The sequence below is a fragment of the Chroicocephalus ridibundus genome, chromosome 4, assembly GCF_963924245.1.
Source record: "Chroicocephalus ridibundus chromosome 4, bChrRid1.1, whole genome shotgun sequence".
Classification (NCBI taxonomy): Eukaryota; Metazoa; Chordata; class Aves; order Charadriiformes; family Laridae; genus Chroicocephalus; species Chroicocephalus ridibundus.
The window spans coordinates 31,865,920-31,884,970 of record NC_086287.1 but is presented as its reverse complement, the minus strand read 5'-3'; the positions used below and the strand labels follow the sequence as shown (position 1 = coordinate 31,884,970).

General features: G+C 42.3%; 1 protein-coding gene across 3 annotated transcripts in view; it reads right to left on the bottom strand.

Moving 5' to 3' along the window:
- Window positions 1-6,371: 6,371 nt before the first annotated feature.
- Window positions 6,372-19,051, bottom strand: part of BAZ1A (bromodomain adjacent to zinc finger domain 1A) — a 63,931-nt gene continuing 51,251 nt past the window's right edge. For all 3 annotated transcript variants that reach the window (XM_063332378.1, XM_063332377.1, XM_063332379.1), the window contains 6 exons: window positions 12,577-12,824; window positions 12,231-12,457; window positions 11,405-11,889; window positions 10,159-10,304; window positions 7,961-8,048; window positions 6,372-7,409 (listed from right to left, as the gene is read on the bottom strand). In XM_063332378.1, the coding sequence (XP_063188448.1) occupies window positions 7,219-7,409; window positions 7,961-8,048; window positions 10,159-10,304; window positions 11,405-11,889; window positions 12,231-12,457; window positions 12,577-12,824 (1,385 nt within the window). In that variant the 3' untranslated portion in view covers window positions 6,372-7,218. The remainder of the gene's footprint in view (window positions 7,410-7,960; window positions 8,049-10,158; window positions 10,305-11,404; window positions 11,890-12,230; window positions 12,458-12,576; window positions 12,825-19,051) is intronic.

The window sequence follows — 19,051 nt, the reverse complement described above, 5'->3', positions numbered from 1 at the left end:
TGTTATTACAGTAGCGTTCAGCACTGTCGTACGCCGCACTCGAGTCACGTGTCTCTTTCTGCTGCAGTATCCTTTTGCTACGCACGAGCCTCAGCAGCGGTCAGCAATTTTTGTTTTTTTCTCCTGTGTCTTACAAATTCGGTGATAGCCCTTACGCTGGCAGTCTCCGAGCACCGCTTCTCTCTCCAAGTTTAGGAAGTCCAATTCTCTTACACCAGGATTTCAGTAGACGTGCCACGGCACAGAAGTAGAATTATTTTGTTTCTCTTTAAAATCATATCGAAGATAAAACTGTGGCCTGTTTTCTTACTCTCAGTGCTGTGGCTCAACGGTTTGTTCTTCACTTGCTCACAGTATGTAAAATTTAGTACATAAATATAATACAACTTATCTACAACTTTCCTAACAGGGATTTCATCTTGTTTAGGTTTCTGAAAACTTGTTCAGCCCCAGAGCATCGACTCCTCTCAGCGGAGGAGCAGGACAGCTGGAAGGGGCAATTTCTGGAATGGCTTCAGCCTGGTTTGCAGGACGACAGACAAAAGTTAGGATGCGGTCAGACATCTCAGCAGACGACACAATTGAAACCGGTACGCCTCCGGGAAAAGGTGGCAATGAATTCAGAAAGCTCTTTCCCTTCTGGATAGATGCTTCCAGACCTTCAAGACGCTGGGGCTGTCTGGCACGTAAGGAATACAACGATTCAACTTTGTTACGCTCTTCTTTACGGAAGAGCCCCCCAAAAGCAGGTCCCCTGAGACAGCCAGGGTTCCTGGTGGGACAAGGAATCCTTGTTTTCCTGTGCTGGGCAAGTGCAAAGCAGCACCGTACACACGTTGCACGCAGATTTTGGGCACTAATCCCAAGTCTTGCAGCCTTGGCCTGATTCTGCTACTAACCTTCATCGCTCCGTGCTTCCCCTCCTACTGGGGTTATGTCATCACGTTGGAATAAGATCCTTGGAAAATGGACTGTTTCTAATCACAATCAGCCCTTCTATGACATTGTAGGTCTGATTTAAGGAGACATCTGTGCAATACAAAAAATAATCACCAGGAAAGGATCAAATCCTCTCCAGGAGATGGAGGAAGCCATCACAAAAGTGCCAAGACAGGGGAGATTATTCATATGGCCTGTTCAGATTGAAGGTCGCAAAGGCCAGACAAAAAGGAGGACAGACACTTTTGGTTCTGAAGTTTTAATATTATTAAAATTGCTCCAGACAGACCTAGGACTCTGCAGCATTGCATCTGTTTGATGAAGGTTGAACCCAAGGACTGGTTCTAAGAAACCTGTTAGAAGCAGACATGGACAACTTATGGAAACAAAAGATGCACAGACGAAACCTACTTAAGCATTGCAAAGCCCCCTCACAAAGTATGTTGCTTAGAAAGTTGATCTTGCCTTTTAAAACCGCTAAGTTTTTCTTTTTCAGTTAGCGATCTAAAAATAAAACATTAGCTAAGCCCAACATGCTAAATACATGAGTTGAGATCACTTTCTGTTGGTGGAGGATAGGCTTTAGGGATGACTGGGGCACGGGAATATTTATAACCGTTGCTGGATCGCGGGACCTGTTGGTCAGTGCGAAAGTGTCCTCGGTCGACAGCCGCGCTCCCGAGGGGTGCCAGGACCGCCGAGCCCCGCCTGCGACTGCCGGTGGGATCTGCACAGGAACGCTCGCGGAAGGCAGCTACGAAGCCCTCACCCCACCGGCAAATGCCCTCCACTGCCCGCAATCAGCTGCAGAGCTGCCATCCAAAATCCAAACGTTTCAGCATCCTGGTTGAAGCGCAGCCCGACTCCGCGCAGCCCTTCCCTCACCAAATGGATTTCATCTGTAAGGCCCTTGGAGAAGAAAAATAGGAAAGCACATAGAGTGTTAGATATGTTCTTATAGGACTGTTAATCTAGGAAATAGCTATATAAAGCCTAAATAAATTGGTAAACTAAGAATAGCAAATCGACAAAACTCAAGTTAGGCTGTATATTAGCCTAGCAGAGCAGGAATATCCTCTAGAGGACAGCTTTGTTACAAGGGACATTGTAGTGCCAGCGTGCCGTTTTCGGTTCCTCCGCACAGCACAATTAAATCAGGCTGTACTCGGCGCCAGAATAACTCTGCGCTGCGACGCGATGCCACCGCAGCGGCACCCCGTCACTGGAATAAAGACCCTTTCTTTCCTGGTTCTTTGAAACAAGTCTACGAAAGGAAAGGCGAACGACTGCAGAGAAGAATACGTGAAAGCTGATCTGCGGTGGGCAGCGGCCAGCGCTTTGGAGAGTATGCTGTCATGTAACATCCGTGTAGGAAACTTGGCCCAATCGAACATTTCTATCATCAAAAGCGAGTGACCTGAACAGCTGGATATGCTCCGGGAGCTGCCGGGAGGGCGCGGGCAGCCCTTGCTGCCTTCTCCCCCTTCTGGCAAAGGGCGAGGGACTCTCGCATGGGACCAAACACCTCCCGCCCCGGCCGTACCCACGGCCTCTCGCAAGGCAACGGCTGACACGCTCCTGTGTTTGGAGGCCCAGAAAACTTTTTTTTTCCCCCGTTCTTCTTTCATCCCTAAAAATTTTTAAAGATGGAGGCTGCACGTGAAATAAGTCATCTGAAGTTAGTTTCAGTGATTCAGCTGCTGGAGAGGGGACAGCAAAGGGGACTAGAACGTCTCTCTCATGAGGAAAGGCTGAGGGACTTGGGTCCTTTTAGCCTGGAGAAGACTGAGGGGGAATCTTATCAACGCTTATAAATACTTAAAGGGTGGGTGTCAGGAGGATGGGGCCAGGCTCTTTTCAGTGGTGCCCGGGGACAGGACAAGAGGTAACGGGCACAAACTTGAGCATAGGAAGTTCCACCTAAACATGAGGAGGAACTTCTTTCCTTTGAGGGTGGCAGAGCACTGGCACAGGCTGCCCAGAGAGGTGGTGGAGTCTCCATCTCTGGAGACATTCAAAACCCACCTGGACGCGTTCCTGTGCCACCTGCTCTAGGTGACCCTGCTCTGGGAGGCAGGTTGGACTGGATGATCTCCAGAGGTCCCTTCCAGCCTTGACCATTCTGTGATTCTGTGATAATTTTCCAGAACAGAAGCACTACAAACCCAGAAAATTGATATATTATGGTAGAGAAATAAAACTCAAAGTTGGCCTCAGCAGACTTTTTGGAAAACATATGCAGCCTGTGTCCTTCTGCCACTGAAAACCTCAGGTGTGCTTCATATTGATGTTCAGCATGTTTATGCGCTCCAAATATTAAAAAGCATTGGTTTGGAAAAGTATCCAGAATGCAGCCCTGGCTGCATGGCTGAGGGTGGAGTGTTTCACCACCAGCAGCTCAGATTTGTTTGATTACTTAGAAAATAAGCCCAAGTTCAAAGGCAGACCCAGCCGCACGTTACCCCTGGAGCTCAGACTCGCGGATGCTGCTGGGAGCAGGGGGGGCGGGAGGAAGCTCTGGGCTTTGCTCCCAGCACCGCTCGTGGTCTGAGGAAATCACAGTTTTACCAGCACTTTCCCAGGTACAGGAGTTGTGCCTTTTAAAGACGTAGAAATACAACATTCAGGAATGATAACCAGTATTTTAATAGCCAGTGCCTTACAGCGGTTAAAATTACAAAGCTTTGCTCAAGGATGCACACATACACCCACAAACACACTGACACGTTTTAGGGATGGTGCTACTTCAGCATCCCTATTAGGAAACAGAAGGGAAACAAGGCGATGGCGTTACTTACCCGTCCTTGTAATTCTCTTGATTCGCAGCACAAGCCATTTTACCTTTTGCATTGGACTTAATCCAAAAATCTTCAAACCCGAGTGTCCCAACACGGGAAACTTCCTTATCAGTGGTAACTGGGGATTCTCCAAGAGGGGGTGTTAAGCAGGCCTGATACTGGACATATGTACAATTGAGCACTTAAAGGCAAAGCTTTAATAGAGTGCTGCTTAAGGAAGCACCAAATTAAGGGAAGTAGGTTGCTGATGAAGGGGGGGAGGAAGCAGACACCAGTTGGTCTGATGGTAGCAGGCTGAGAAACCTCAGAGTAGCCCTTCGAGCAAGCTGGGGAAAGCACAAGGAGCCCTTCTTGCAGGACTGGCCCAAGCAGCCGCTGCTGTGAAGATGAAGGCAGCGCTTTCATTTCATATTTCATTCATATTTCCAAATACAGGTGAAGGGACCCGGCACAACAGCTTCACTACATTGGTGCTACTAGCAGACACGTAAGTGCCAACAGCCAGTATCAGCCTGACCGCAACCACCACACGAGGTGACATCCAGCATTTCCGAGAACAGGCCTTCTCCTTGGGTGGGAAGGGCAGCTTCCAGTAACAGCAGCCACTCTAGGGATTTGTCTTCTGAACATTTTGACAGCCTGTGGTGGCCGGGAGCAGAGCGAGTTGGTTTTGAGGAAACGCTGAGGTTTCCTGGAAGAGACAGTACTTTGGGTTGGAGCCCAGTTCCTCCAAAGGAACTGGCCCCACGGTTACGAAGGCGTTACGTACAAAAAGCGTGAGAAGAAAGTGCCTAGGGTGGCTGGTTACTCAGGAATTCTGAGCTCTGTCATGAATGAAATGGGTGGGAGAAGGGAAGAGAGGCAGAATTTGCACAGCGGGAAAAGCAGCTGGTAGAGCAGTCTTTGGACACCTGCCAGGGCTAAGATATATTGGAGCTACCAAGAAGGGAAAGACTTTCACCATTGGATCGTGTCAAACCCACGCTTGGAGGTCAGGTCCTGGACTTGGAGCTGAAGGAAGCCTACTGCTTGTTTTCCTGAGGAGTCTGGGGCAACCTGATTAGCCGGGGCCTCTGAATCTGAGAAGGAGCCGTTGACCCTATCCATTTCTGCACCTTCCTGAAACTTTGGCTTGGAGCCCCCAGCAGATACTGCACATCCCTTGCTCTGGCAGTAACAGCACGTGGGACGGCTGGTTGCGGTAAGGCACGGCTTTGTTTGGGGGGAAGGACGAACAAGGAGCATGAATTATCTCAGCCTGTAAGACAAGGAGGGAGATATGAAGCAATTCCTCTTTTTCCAAAGGGGTACGTGTGGGGGAAATAACCAACCGTAAAAAGACATCTTGATGTAACTCGGAAAAAGCATGGCTGAAGCTTGAAGAAGCTGCAAGAAGAGTACCACGTCAGGCAGCCCGCTGCCAGAACAGAGGGCTTGGTTCATGCCCTGCGAGCACCACGGAAGCCAAGAACAGCCAGGTCTGCATTTTAAGCACAGCTGCTCAAAGGAGAAGCGGGGACTCTCCCCCTCGGCATGTTTAAGTAAGGCCTTAGGCTTGCAAACTTAATGACAAATCGGTAACTCACAGCACAAGCACACAGGCACCACTGTCACAGGCAGAGATTTGGGTTAAGCTGTTCCCACCTGCTCTACCCACACTCAAAATTGTCGTTGCGTTGCCGAGGGGAAGCTGTTGAAGGAAATAACCTTGGAGAAAGAGTGATAGGAATGAACAGCTGGGAGTAGGTTGGGGACAGTAACAATTGAAATGGCATCTGCCACAGATGGACTCGTTCAGCTCCCTGTGCCGCCCCCCAGTAAGTATTCGCATTTAATTCAACGGGAACTATTCATGTGAACGAGAACTTGCACAACTGTTCATGCAACCAGCTAGTCAGGATGTTCACATCCTCTTGGGACAAGACAGATGCAGGGATATCAAGTACGACCTACACCCTGCAAAGTCATCGTCTGCTGCTCACATTCCTTATGGCATTTAGCATTCTTTGTGGTGGGAACAAGAAATGCGTCTTTGATCTGGACAGCAAAGAAGACCCACACCGACCAAGCGAGTAATTCTTCGGGTCCGCGGCACGTACAGGTCCTCATGATACAACGTACGGCAGCACAAACACTGAGAAAAGCCGCTGCAGCAGCAAAACTCATGTTTGTTTTTCACACCTTCCTCACTCCCACCTCCAAACTTCTGCTCCACACTGTTTTCTCAGACCATGGCGTACCTCCAGGCGTGCAAAACTGGTTTTAAAAGGGTTTTAAGTTATCAACTCTAACTGAGTTTAATAAATTTAAATTAATACTGGAAGTAAAACTATCAAGGATAGTAAGTACAGTTTAAAGAAGCTGCTGGTCAGCTAAACAAAGCTATGAGGTTTTACACTGTTAGAATAACAATCCTAATTAACGAACCATACAACTTACACACGTACATCTGACATACTGACGAATGTTTGCATCACTGAGAGACCAGGTATCCCGCTGATTGTGGCTGCCGAAAAAGCCGGTTGGTGTACTCCCATTGGAACCCAGTTCTGTTGTGTTCTCTCCAGCAACTTGCCCTAGTAAGTTAATGGGGAAGATGGGGTAGCGGTGTAACTCAAAGGAAATGCCACAAGCTCAAAATACTTTGAAAAATGTGTCATTTTATTTGTACACTTCCAAAGTTGTACGTAGAAACTTATAGTACAGTCCTGTAAATTTACTCATTGCTAGAAGAACTGCCAGGGACACGGGAAGGTATTTATTGATTGATCATCAAGTTAGAGGGGAATAAACAAACAAACAAAAAAGAACGACCAGAAAAAAGAATTTAAAAAGTTATGGAACTCTCCCTCCCCCCCCTTTTTTTTTTTAATCCCCAAGTACAAATTTTATAAATACAAAACAAATTCACAAATTACTTTGAATGCTAAATAAATATCTACTTAATAAACTCAGACTGAATACCTCCAGCCAGCACTGGTACAGTACTTAAAAGATATGCAGTTGTACTCATTCATGTGTAGTGTTGAGAAGATTCACTCCAACAAGTTCTAAACATACACACAGTTTCTTCAACTGTGCTACAGCAGATTTTATTTGAGTTGATAAAGCCCTCAATACCACAGCTCCTACAAAATCTAGAGGATGAAACAAGGTCATTTGGTGCAGGACAAAACAATGTACTTCTGGAAGATATTTGGACACATGAATGTATTAAAAAATGTACAAAACCTCTGTAAACCAGTACTGTATCCAGTACATCTATCAAAATTATTAGACACTGAATAAAACTGTAGCAAAGGTAATCTTTCCTACGTTCTCCTGAGTGCTTAATATTACATTGAGAATATAGTGCAGGCCACACTTCAAGGTGGTTAAAACAGTTGTTATTGCTTTATACAGGTATGACGACTGCGTGATTTAACATTTCATTTTAATGAACATAACAGATTCCCTCAAAAAATCCTTTGGAAGGCAGAGGTTAGATTCGTGACTTCTTTGCCGCGGGAGCGGCGTGGTCCACATTACCAGATGTGATCGGAAGTCCAAGCTTTTGAGCCTGAATGTGGAAGAAAGCTTGAAGTCTAGTTCCAGCTTTTGCTTCACTTGTGTTACGAGGGTTGTATTCAAAGCAGTTTGAAAACATCAGCTCAATGTCTTCAATGAATTCCGCTGGCAAATAAGAAGTAAATTAATTAATTTAGCGTGTCTCAAGTCATCAGAGAGCAGCGTGATAAGGCAGCACGGCACTGCTGAATCAGTGCAGTGATCCTACACAGAGTTGCCACACAAAAGTGTCTTTACGTATGTGTCAAGTTTCTATCGTTATGTTAGCAAAGTGCCATGCAAACATTCTTACGTTTCTCTGATTATCAATAAAGGAACTACAAATCAAGCAGTAACAACAGCGCCTTTTCTAAATATTTCATCAGTCACTCACCAACATCAAAAGCTTGAGAAATTACCAACAGTTTCCTAGCTGCTCATTTCTTATCTATCCATATGCCATGTATTTTGGTAGTAAAACAACTATGTTCAACAAATCTTATTTATAAATTATTAGTGAATGCTCTTTTTAAAGAAAGAGAACAAAACACACCACAAAACCCCCAACCAAACACAATTTCAGCTTTCCAGTCCTCTGACACAGCTCTATTTTAGGACAAGAATTTATTTTAAAGAGCAAACAGGGTTCATCACCTTTTTCAATAAATAATACTTACATGCTAACTTATATTCACATTTATTCACTTTTTCACGGATTATATTTAAGGCAATAGGTTTTTTGATGATATCATAGTAGTCTGGTACCTTTAAAAGAAAAAAAAATAAGAATGATTCACAGATAAAACTGAAAAAAAAAAAAAGAAAAAAAGTCAAGCAAATCATGCATTAGCAGAAAGCATTTTGGTCTTATTTTTAAACAAACAGAGGAGTCCCAAGCAGCCACCTCCATTTCCTGAACTGAATATTAGTTTTCAGATATTGCTTTTACTTTTTTTGTATCATTAAAGTAGCCAGCAATTCAGTGAATAAATGTAATCCTAAATACACTGTGAACAACTATAAGAAAATTGCACGAGCAAATAAGCATTACGGCGTTCCAGCTATTCCCATCTGTCAAGCCCAAGAATTATTTCCAAGATTTTAAAACTTTTCATTTTCCTGTGACGTATTCCAATATTAAAAGCTCCTTAATCATGAGTAATGACCATTTTTACTCCACTACCATTCATCGTCTCGCAGTCTTGCACAAGAAGTGAAATCCTGCGATTCCATTTAGCTGTGCTGAAGAGAAGACAGCGAAGTGTTCTGTAGCCAGCAGGACGCAGCACGCAAGTACCAGCGATAAACACGCTTCTGAGTGGCTGTTCATGTGATAAAGCAAAGGGAGGAAAAGGACTGCCTGACCCTTAAGGGTCACAGATTTTGAATTCCAGGTAAGCACCAAGCTTAGGGTGATTCTGTTTCACTCACAAAGCAGGGCACGGGGGCGAAAGAAAAAAATATCTGATCCAAATTTGACCTTTTCTACAAGAAAAGATACCCGCATGCACCATCATGTATGTTTTAAAACCAAGTTCTTGGTTACGGCCTGTAACTTTACTCTATCAAGTAAAACCTGCAAACGAACCTAGAGAAAGAATTAGTAGAGAAATAGAATTAGATTGACACATTTTTCATTCCTTTCCCTTTAGGAGTGGTGTTTACATAAAAAGAAAGGTAATTTTCTCTTTCTGGCTTACTGTACACTGATCAGTGTATTATCTGCATTGTCTTAAAGACAGCAAAAAGTTTAAACCAAAATTTCTATCACGATGAAGAAAATCTGGGGTTACTCGAGTATGAATTTTATTTTTTGATATACAGAGACTATCCCATAGTGACTGATGCAGGCAAACCGGAACACACTGAATTCTAGCAGTTTCTTTTCAGGATCAAAATTAAGTTGAATTCTCCATCCCTCCCTAAGAAGCTTCCTTGCATTCACCAGATTCTTGCACTTTCCAGTGTAATTCCTGTACTCTAGGATGCAGACACTAGTCTCTGTTCCCTTCAAAATTCCTTTCCTTCTCCTCCTCTGCACTTACATCTTTCATTCATGTTTGTACATCATTCTTTTGTCCACATAAATCCTTCCAGCTACCTGTGACACCTTAGAGTTTCAAGTCTTCATTTAACAGCTATCACCATCGATTTTAATAGAGCGCTTAAACACCGAGCTCTAGATCCTGCAAGAACGTCTGCGCAGATTTGCTGCGGGGGGCTTGGAGAGGACAGGCGCTTTGTTAGGGTAGGACAGTTCCAGCGGCACCTTACGACTAAGCAGCCAGTGCAGCCTGCAGAGAACCAGGAATTCGGGAATCTTTATTACAATACAAACCTCTAAAGCAGCGCTTGATTTGGGTGCCTACTTTACCATCAGGTATTTTAAAATCTAAATAAGAGGGTAATTAAATTAAGAAATAAGCTAAGAAATAACCTTTTTACTGCATTATAGTTATCATCAGAGTGAAGTTGCTCCTACCTTGTTATTTTATTGCAGGTCTGTCCTCAAAATACCCTTGCATAAATTGAAGATTAATTCAACTAATTAATTAATAACCCTAAGCTTAACTTTAGCAGTCCGGTGCCCTAGTTGTTTTGGTTTTGTTTTTTTGGTTCCCCCCCACCCCCCAAATTAAAGCATTTCACATTTTTAAATGCTTGATGGCAAGCATATTTAAAATTTTCCCAATAATGTGTCAATGGTAAAAGTTATTTCTGGCACCAAATATTTGAGCTGAAATGCAAGGGTTCTCCTGAATTGCATTGCTTAGCTGCATCCCCCTGTTTGGGCAATGCTATAAAATCTTGAATTTTATCGGCAGCAAACAGGGTTCCGAACCATTATCATTCCCTTTACAGTTCTATCAGTTACCTGGATTTTGGAAACCAGTTTCATGAAAGGCCAGCTGTCATCATGTCGTACCAGCTCCACTACGAGTTGTTCAAAAGCTGAGAGTTCATGGACTCCCCCTTGACGTCCTGAACTTCTCCTGTTCAGTGAGGTTTGAGGAGACGATTCTGGAAAAAAAAAAACCAACACAACACCTCACCAAATAAAAATAAAATCCTGACAAGTAAAATATTAAGAAAAAAAAGAAAAAATGAAACACCATTATTTTGGGGTACTAAAACTTTAGTTTCAGGGCACAACTCATGCTGTTTGGCTTCAGGTATTAACTATACTACAGTCTTGCTATTAACCACTAAACGTCTCTCTTGCCGTACAAAACACTAAGTACCAGGACTTAGCTGAGTTCCTCCATTCTCCTTCATCACATTAATTTTGCAAAGGATTTTTTCCACCGATTTCAATTTTAAAACAATTTGTTAAACACTTAAAGAAAAGCCCTGTTAGAGAAAAACAGAATAAGCTGCCTGCTCATAACTTTTACCTCCACAAAACCTCTATTCAGAGTGGTTTTATCTGCTTTCAAGAGTAGTCAGCAGGGTGGTTAGAGGATAAGCCCAGAAACTCCCAGTGGTGAAGGACAGAAAAGGTGCAGAACACAAGGCTGCCACACTGGAGCGTAAGCTCTTTTACACTCTTCAGTCTCACACTGGGTCCTTTTTTGTTTTTAAAAGGTTATTGTAGCTTTCCGAGTATCTCCTTGACACCAAATACTTGGTATTAGCTTAGCAAGAAAGGACACTGTCAGCTCTATACCAGATAGATGACATTCTTCTTCTAGCAGAAGTTTCTTGTTGTGCATATATATTCCCAGTTTCACTACCTTGCCTACATCTACGTTCTTCACTGTTGAACTCTTTAATAAAACAAAACCATAAAAGCTATAGGTAAACATTTGCATGGGTTAAGGCATAAATATCACTTTCCCATTTTCCATCCACTTATTAGCAATTGCTCCATATTGTGTGCAAATATGAAACGTCAGGTATGGATATGGTAAGTCTCCTTGGAAAATAAAGTATTTGTTCTTTAGATGACTGAAATTTTTTTTTTAAGGTTCACTTCAGTGATTGCAAAAGAAGGGAACCGTCTTGTTGGAAGTGGTAAAAATGCCTTCAACCACCATTTCTAGTCTCCTTGCATTACCACACAAATATTTCAGCAAGGAACAGAATGTGGTTTTCGTTCTGGACAAACACATTTTTCTAACCTGTGGATTGTCGTTTCCTGCCTCTTCTCTTGGGTTCAGTAACAGGAAGAGAAAGCTTTGATGCAGAAACTGGATACTTCCTCAGCCGTTCATTCGAGTCTGCAGTATCAACAATTCTAAATCCGAGAGAATTGGAAGGGCTGTTTTCCAGTGCGTTATCAGCACTCTTTCTTCCTCTTCGTCTTCTTCGAGGACCGAGTAATTCCACGAATACATCTGCTTGTAGTGAACTTTGGCTCTGACGAGTGGTCCGGCTATTAAGTCTTAAAGAAGGCTTTGTCCCTGACGGAGGGGCGGATTTTATCTTTCTTAAACCCCTTCTGGTAACTTTAGATGAAGATTCAGTTTGCTTAGGTGTGTTTTGCTGACTCCGAGAAGCGTATCTTGCCTGACGTTGGCTGTTCCGACTTGAGAATGGGTTGTTGAGTTTGGCTGCTCTCATTTTTAATGGAAACTTGACCTGGGGTCTTCCTTGCTTTGATGGGCTACAAAAAGTGAACAATTATGTTTACTTATCCCAAAATTCCATTCCTCTCTTTTCCCTCAGTTTTCTAATTCTGCAACTCTGATGGCCATCTCTCACCCACACATCCAAGGCTGGAATTTTCATCCTGAAAAGTGAGTCTAAGTCCAGTGGACCTAATTTTTGTTAGTATTAAACCCATCAGCAAGCATGAAATTCATAACAAGCTGTGATTTTTTTTTTTTTAAATAAATATCTTTTTTAGACAGGATTTTCAAGATACGTGTTTATGTGAACAATTGTTATACCTAATAATCAAGATGATATTTCAGTAGGAAGCCACTTTAAGATATGTCTGTTTACCTTATCTCTTCTTCTTCTTGAGATTCATCCTCCTCATCTTGCTCTTCTTCATAATGCTCTTCCTCACTTTGTCCCATTTCATCGTAGTTTGCCTCTTCTTCCCCTTCTCCTAGTTGTTCAGCAGTCTCTTCGTCACTTTCCACAGAAGGTCTCTGTCTGGAGGAGAGGCGTCTAGAGCGCTGTTTTGGTCGGCACTCTGGACAAAACCAGTCTCCTTCAGGAATGACCTAGGAACAGAAAGGGGGGGGAAAAAAAACAAACCAACCAGCATTAGTAATGTGCAATGAAGTCGTAAGAGCTACTCAAGTTTTGTGTGAAAAGGAAACACTTCTTTTTCCTTAGATACCTTCAGCTTGGGCCTGATACAGTAAGTATGATAGCCTCGATCACAGCCATCACACAGCACCATGCTTTCTGCATCGCCCTTCTTTCGACACACTTTACAGCGAGCATTGAGGATGGACTTTGACCAGATCACACTTCGATCCAACGTAGACAGATGAAGGAAGACTTGGGACAAGCTGGTAGAAGAAAGAAGCGACTCTCTCCAGCGATCCAAAACTGTTTTATAGGATCGTCCACCATCACTGGCATCTTCCATTTAAGGAGGGGATTTATAAAAAAAAAAAAAAAGAAAGAAAAAGAAAAAGCAGAATGATGAAACTTCTTTTTCAAACGTTGAGGTTATTTCAGACTATGAGGTAAGGCTCCAACTTTCAAACAGACAGCAGTAGTAAACTGGGGTAATATTATAGCCTTTGTCTCATGTCTTCAATACTTGAATATTTCCTCCTTAGTTTTCACGCTACTGAGGCTGTACAATTTTACTCTTCAATACCAATGTAACTTAGAACTTGCATATACATAGGACATGAGTAAGACATAAAAGTCTTACTCAGATGTCAATCTAGAAACCTAACAATTTGCTTCAATTTATAAAGTATAAAATGAAGATTACTTAAGATTAAAAAGTAAAACCAAACACACAACACACTCCCAGTTTATTTTCCCTTGCACGTACATTCTGAAATCCCAAAATACTCACATTTAAACAAAGTACCTGGCATTAAAAGAGACTTTACTGGCAAAAATAACAGCTTAAAGGGCTCTTCTCACCTGCACTTGCCCCTGCCCCTCTACAGTCTATCAGACCATCTTTCAGCCCTCTCCCCATGCCTCAGTGCCTTTATCCCTGCCCTGCACTCTGCCTTCAGAAGAACCAGACTGGCTGACTGGTCTGGTTCAAACAGAACTGTTTTCTTGATATTTTGTAAGCAATGTAGCACACGTGAGTCTGTGGTACACACCTAGTGGCAAACCAAGTAAGACCCGGGATGCTAATTGTTAGAGAAAAAAAACAGTGCGGGGGACAGGGTGAGAAATTATAATGTATTTTCAAACAGGTTTGGTTTGCGATCCAGGCCACAGAAATACAGACACAAAATACTGAGGGGGGCAGTACTGAACGGGAATGAGCATCTGGGAATTACAGCAGCAAATGGGCTGTTTGAGGAGGCAGAGAAAGGAGAAGGTACAAATGACACCCTGCACTGCTGCTGCTGAGCAGAATATGAACGCTGAAAGGGATTTCTTGCATTTTAAAGCAATAAGGTTTAAGGAGAGGAAGTGACAATATAGCACTACTTTTGACTAGATAGCCACAGATTTTCCTTCTAAAAGTGACAGTCGGGTTATTACTGTGTGATCTCCAGCTGATTAATGATGCACTCCACTATAAAATGCCACCTTGCCTGCTGCACTAGTCACAGTGGGCACAGGAATGGCCTATGATCCACCTGCCTGCCAAATGATTTCTCCTCAGGAATAGGAAGAGAAAATATCTAATTACAAATATAACGAAAGAATAAAAATGAGACTAATTGCTCTCCTGGCAAGGCCTTTCTGCCTTCTCATCAACTGGCTGCCAGGATTTGCCTAATCTTGCATACATTTGCATGAGCAGCAACCAGCACAAGGGAAGTGATGGGAGAAGGCAAAGGATAAACAGGCAACACAGCTTCATAAATAAAATATAGCCACTCCTGAACTGCAAATATAAATCAGGACTTCCTAACATTTCCTATTACTTCGTCCTTAGGTTTCCTGTCTCAAGTTCAGTCCCACTAAGGGTAGCAGACAAGGTCCTTTCCACAGCACTGCAGCATATCTCTCAATGTATTTTTTTTAAATTCAGTAAGAAGAGAATTACAGCCACTTGTCAGGACACTAGACTAACGTGAGACTGCCTTCAGTTCTACTGCCAATTTCTACTATAACTTTGGCAAAGATACTTTATCTTAAGCATATATATAGTTTGGCAAGCATTTCTTTTGCTGACAATGGCAGCTTGAGCATTATTACTTTTTTTTGGTGGTTATTTTTAGCCTAAATTGGTTCTCCAATATAGTTCATCACACGACAACAACACATTTTTGCACAGCAAAACTGCAGTTGCAATATAGAAATAGGAATTACTGACCACGACCTGCTGCAGAAAGAAACATGCCAAATGACACCCACTGTTTCAGATCCCAATTTGTAAAATAAGAATAACACTTTTTTCTTCCATCCATCATCTTTCTCATTTATATTGTTAACTTGGAGGGAGAAACAGCCTCTCCCTTTGTGTCTGAGCAGCTCTACATTGCGCAGTGGGATACCCCTCTGTCAGCTAAGCCCTCCAAGCCTCGCTACAATGCAAATGAAGTTGTTTGACAGATCTATGCACTCATCTATCAATAGCTAATTGAGTTCAGGGAAGGGTTTTCCATTTCAGTATTTCTAGAAAGGATATGCAGTTGCACAATGCTGCAAAGTTTAAAAAAAAAAAAGATGGGGGCATTAAAAGGAAGGGGGGGAGGGAGGCAGGATTATGTGAACATGCAGATTTCTGTCCCAAAGTGATAAAAAGAAAAGACAGTTCTTTATCTCTAGTTGCAGAAAAGTTTAAAAAAAATAAATTAAAAATTAATTATTTAAAGGTGGGTGGGAGGGGAATAAAATCTTTGAGCTGTATTTGTTTTACTACTCATGGTTAAACCTTTAGCTTCAATACTGCAATTCCTTCAACGTAAGGAACTGGCTATAAAATTATTAAAGTTTAAAAAAAAAGGAAAACCTAATAAAATATTCAATACTTTCTAATTCTTAGCAATACAAGTAACATTTAAAATTTACCATCTCTCTGACTAGTCTTGTCTTCCACTCTCTTCCTCTTTTTAGCCCCCCAGTGGTTCCTTTTATCATCTTCTGTATTACCTAACATTAAATTCATAAAGTTATTCCAAATACCTTTTTGAAGCATGGCAGGTTACTCTTTTAATTATTTTTTTATAATCCATACCTTTGTAGTCTAAAAATGTAACTAGAACAGCAGTTCCCAACATATGCACATGGAAACAGGTAGGCAGGGAAGGGTTAAGATTATAATGTGCATGGACAAATTGCACATCCCAGGATTTATTTGAACTCCCACTACAAACAGAAGGCTTAAACTGAAAGCTCTTAAACCTACCCCCCCTTACCTTTCTGTCCATCTCTGGTACAAATGTCTATAGGAGCAGCCCACTGATGGCAGGTTTCTGTTGCAGCAAACAACTTCCCTGCTCTATGCTACCACAAACCTCCTAACATCTCAAAACTGTAGCCAATTTATGGGCACAGTCCTCAAGGACCAGGAGAACAGCTCGTATGTCCATGTGAAACAACATACTTATGTTATTTTTGTGCAGGAGTGTTCTTGAGTTTTAAAATGATGAAGTTACTCTCCCAGGAAGTCAGAGTCTCTCCTGGTTTAAGTAAGAGCCATAGTAAACCTCACCTGCTCCAAATGCAAGGTGTCTTCCTTGACTGCCTTCTCTGAAGAGTAAATAAAAATTCTTCTTCAGTAAAAAAGAAAAAAAAAGACCAGTTCGACCTTCGCTGCCTCTGCTCACGAAACTCCACAGGGAAGTAACGAAAGCATGAGAAAAAAAAGCATGCATATATACTAATCCTATCCCAGTTCACTGCTGGAAGATGTCTAATGCTATTATGAGGAGAACAATTATAAAGAGAAAAGGGAACACATTTGGGAATAGAGGAAACAAAAATAATCAAAGTCTAGAAAGAAAGGAATGGAACAAAGACAAGCAAAAAGGAGCGAAAAAGCTGTATTTTTTTTTTGTCCCACAAGAAGTACATGGCACAAGTTAAAAAGGAGGTAAACGGTTCCCTGTATCAGTCACAAAGGTGCCCCCATGAATTATAATCCAACCTTTCGTATGGAAATCTGAAGGATGCTTAATGAGTGAAGTCCTGCAGTAATGCAGAAGGCAGGGATTTTTTTTTTTGTGGCTGCCTCACTGAACCCCAGGGCAACAAAATCACTTCATAATTTTATAGCTTAACTTTCACATCTATGTAATAGGAGTGTGATGAGACCTTCTTCACTGCAAAGTATTTTGAGATGTAAGGAAAACTAATTTATACTAAAAAAGAAGCAAAATCCACAATAAACATTGCTTGCATTTCTTCCCCCTCAAACATATTTGTTATCCGGGAAGTAGCACTTCAGAGTTTCCCTCAAACAGCTATTACAAAAAAAAAAAAAAAAAAAAAAAACCAAAAAGCTTTTTTACATCTTAACTCAGAATTTTTGCAGGAAAAACATGTACTGCAAGCTGCACTCCTCTTTTTGTGATCTCCCCAAACACTACCTCGGGCTGGACTGAAGGCAGAAAACCCAAATTTTCATAGCTAATGTCTAATGAAAGGATTTCTAAAGCACAATTCATAATTAAGAAATGCATACAAGTCATGTCACTTTTAATCACCAGACAACAGAAGATTAGCGGCCATCTAGCAGCTCTGCAAGGCAGAGGGTGCTGTTTCTGGGGTTTCTAGATCTCCGTTTGCACTGCTATCTTCTGTGTCAGCCTTTTCTTACTCTTCTACTTGAATATTTGGTATGCACCACAACTCTAAACTTATCAGAATCACCAGCGAGGCTCCTGGCAGCCCGATAGAGCCTCAGAACAAAAACAGAGCACAGAGGAGCAGCTGGTCCTTTTATTGCTGTGCTGGGTCCCTTTGTCTGCTCTGCACCCTGGAGGCCACCGGCATAAACTTGCCAGTGACTGCGGTGAATTTCCCTGCACTGTCTTTAGTACTAGAAGCTGTAAAGAGAGTGAAAACTAAAAATTGTTAAGTATGGCTCCATTCCCTAATAGGAACAGAGAACAGTGAACGGCGGGTGGAGAGGGAAAAGAAACTCCACAGTGAAGGCAACAACTGAAATAATGACACAGACAAAGCACGTTCAGTTTGGTTTAAAGCAGAAATGCAGGGGTACTCTTTTTACCAAAAGTGTTCCCCTGTACTGCTACCAAAACAGAACTCCTAGCACTTGCTTCACTTCCCATGTTTTTACTTCAGTGGCAATTAAGTCAGCCTAACAAGTAGGGTTTGTCAGGCCTAACATTAGAAACAGATATGCAGGCATTTTGTCTAGGGGATGGTTCCATTAAACAGTTGGAACAACTATAAAAACAACCCTCCTGTTAGAAAAAAAAAATGAGTGTACAGACACAATGATCTACATAAGGACAGGAAAACAAAAATCCCACAAACCAAAACCTAGTGGCTGCAAACTAAAAGCTAATTTCTATCATCAGAGTACCGTTGACCACTTTCTAGAGGGGTCAAAAAAAAGAAGGCATCACAGTTTTGAGCACAAGGCAGTCCCCAAGAAAGCAGCAGTGTCCGCTTGTCATTAAAAGGTTTAGTAACCCTGCTAACACCTCCTTGTCAAGCCAAGTAGATAACTTTTCTTTGCCTGTTTACATATGCAAGTTGCAAACTAAGAACTTGCTGTGGTAGCATGCAAAGACATTGTTTCCAACTGGGGAGCTTAAGCTGAACATGAAATTATGCAAATTTTACACTCTTGGATTTTTAAACATGTCTGAAACACTGAAGAGTTATATCCAGAAAAGGCTGCATCAGGAACTGCTGCTTGACCTCTGAAGTGCCTAAGTTTGCCAGATGCCTTTCAAACACCCAGATTTCCTTGACACTTTGCAGTTGCACCTCCTGGGCAAGTCCAGAAGTTCCCAAATCAGAGCACCTTTCATGTAACTAACTGCCTGGTGGTCAGAAAATTCAGCAGCAAACAGGTGTGTGTTTTCAGCTTTCTTTACTACAGAGCCACTCAACACCACCACAGCTCCTCCAAGAGCTCTCTAGTGACAGAAATAAAATCTCACCTTCATTCAGACTCATCTCCTGCTAAAAGCAGCCCATTACACAACTGAGAACATGAGAGGCTTGGCACCAAAGGAAAAGCGAGGAAGAGGGAACCTGACGCTGTTGCTTAATGGTTAGGGCAGTAAGCCAGAGCAGAGGAGACCTGGGATCCTTCCTGCTCCCTCACACGCATTACATTTTTCACAGCAGAAGAGATGCACAGGCACAGTATGGTAAATGAACATACAAGATTTAAGACATGCAAATCACGTAAGATTGCTTTCCCTATATACTTTCTTCATCACACAGTATAAAGCATCTAAAGGAAAACAGGATTCCCAAGTTAAAAACAAACAAGAAACCCCACCATCATTCAAAAGGTCAGGCAAAAACATGAACCGTCATGAGATTACGGCAGAGTTGGGACCACTGAAAAAAAGACGCAGGAGGATTGCTACAAGACTTGATCTCCAGTACTCCAGGGACGCTTTTCTTCTTTTAGTCCTTTTTCGTCTAACTCAGGATGCCCAATCTATGGCCATAAGCTACTAATAGCCATGGTTTTCCCCACAGGGGCACACTGTGGTAAACTTCTA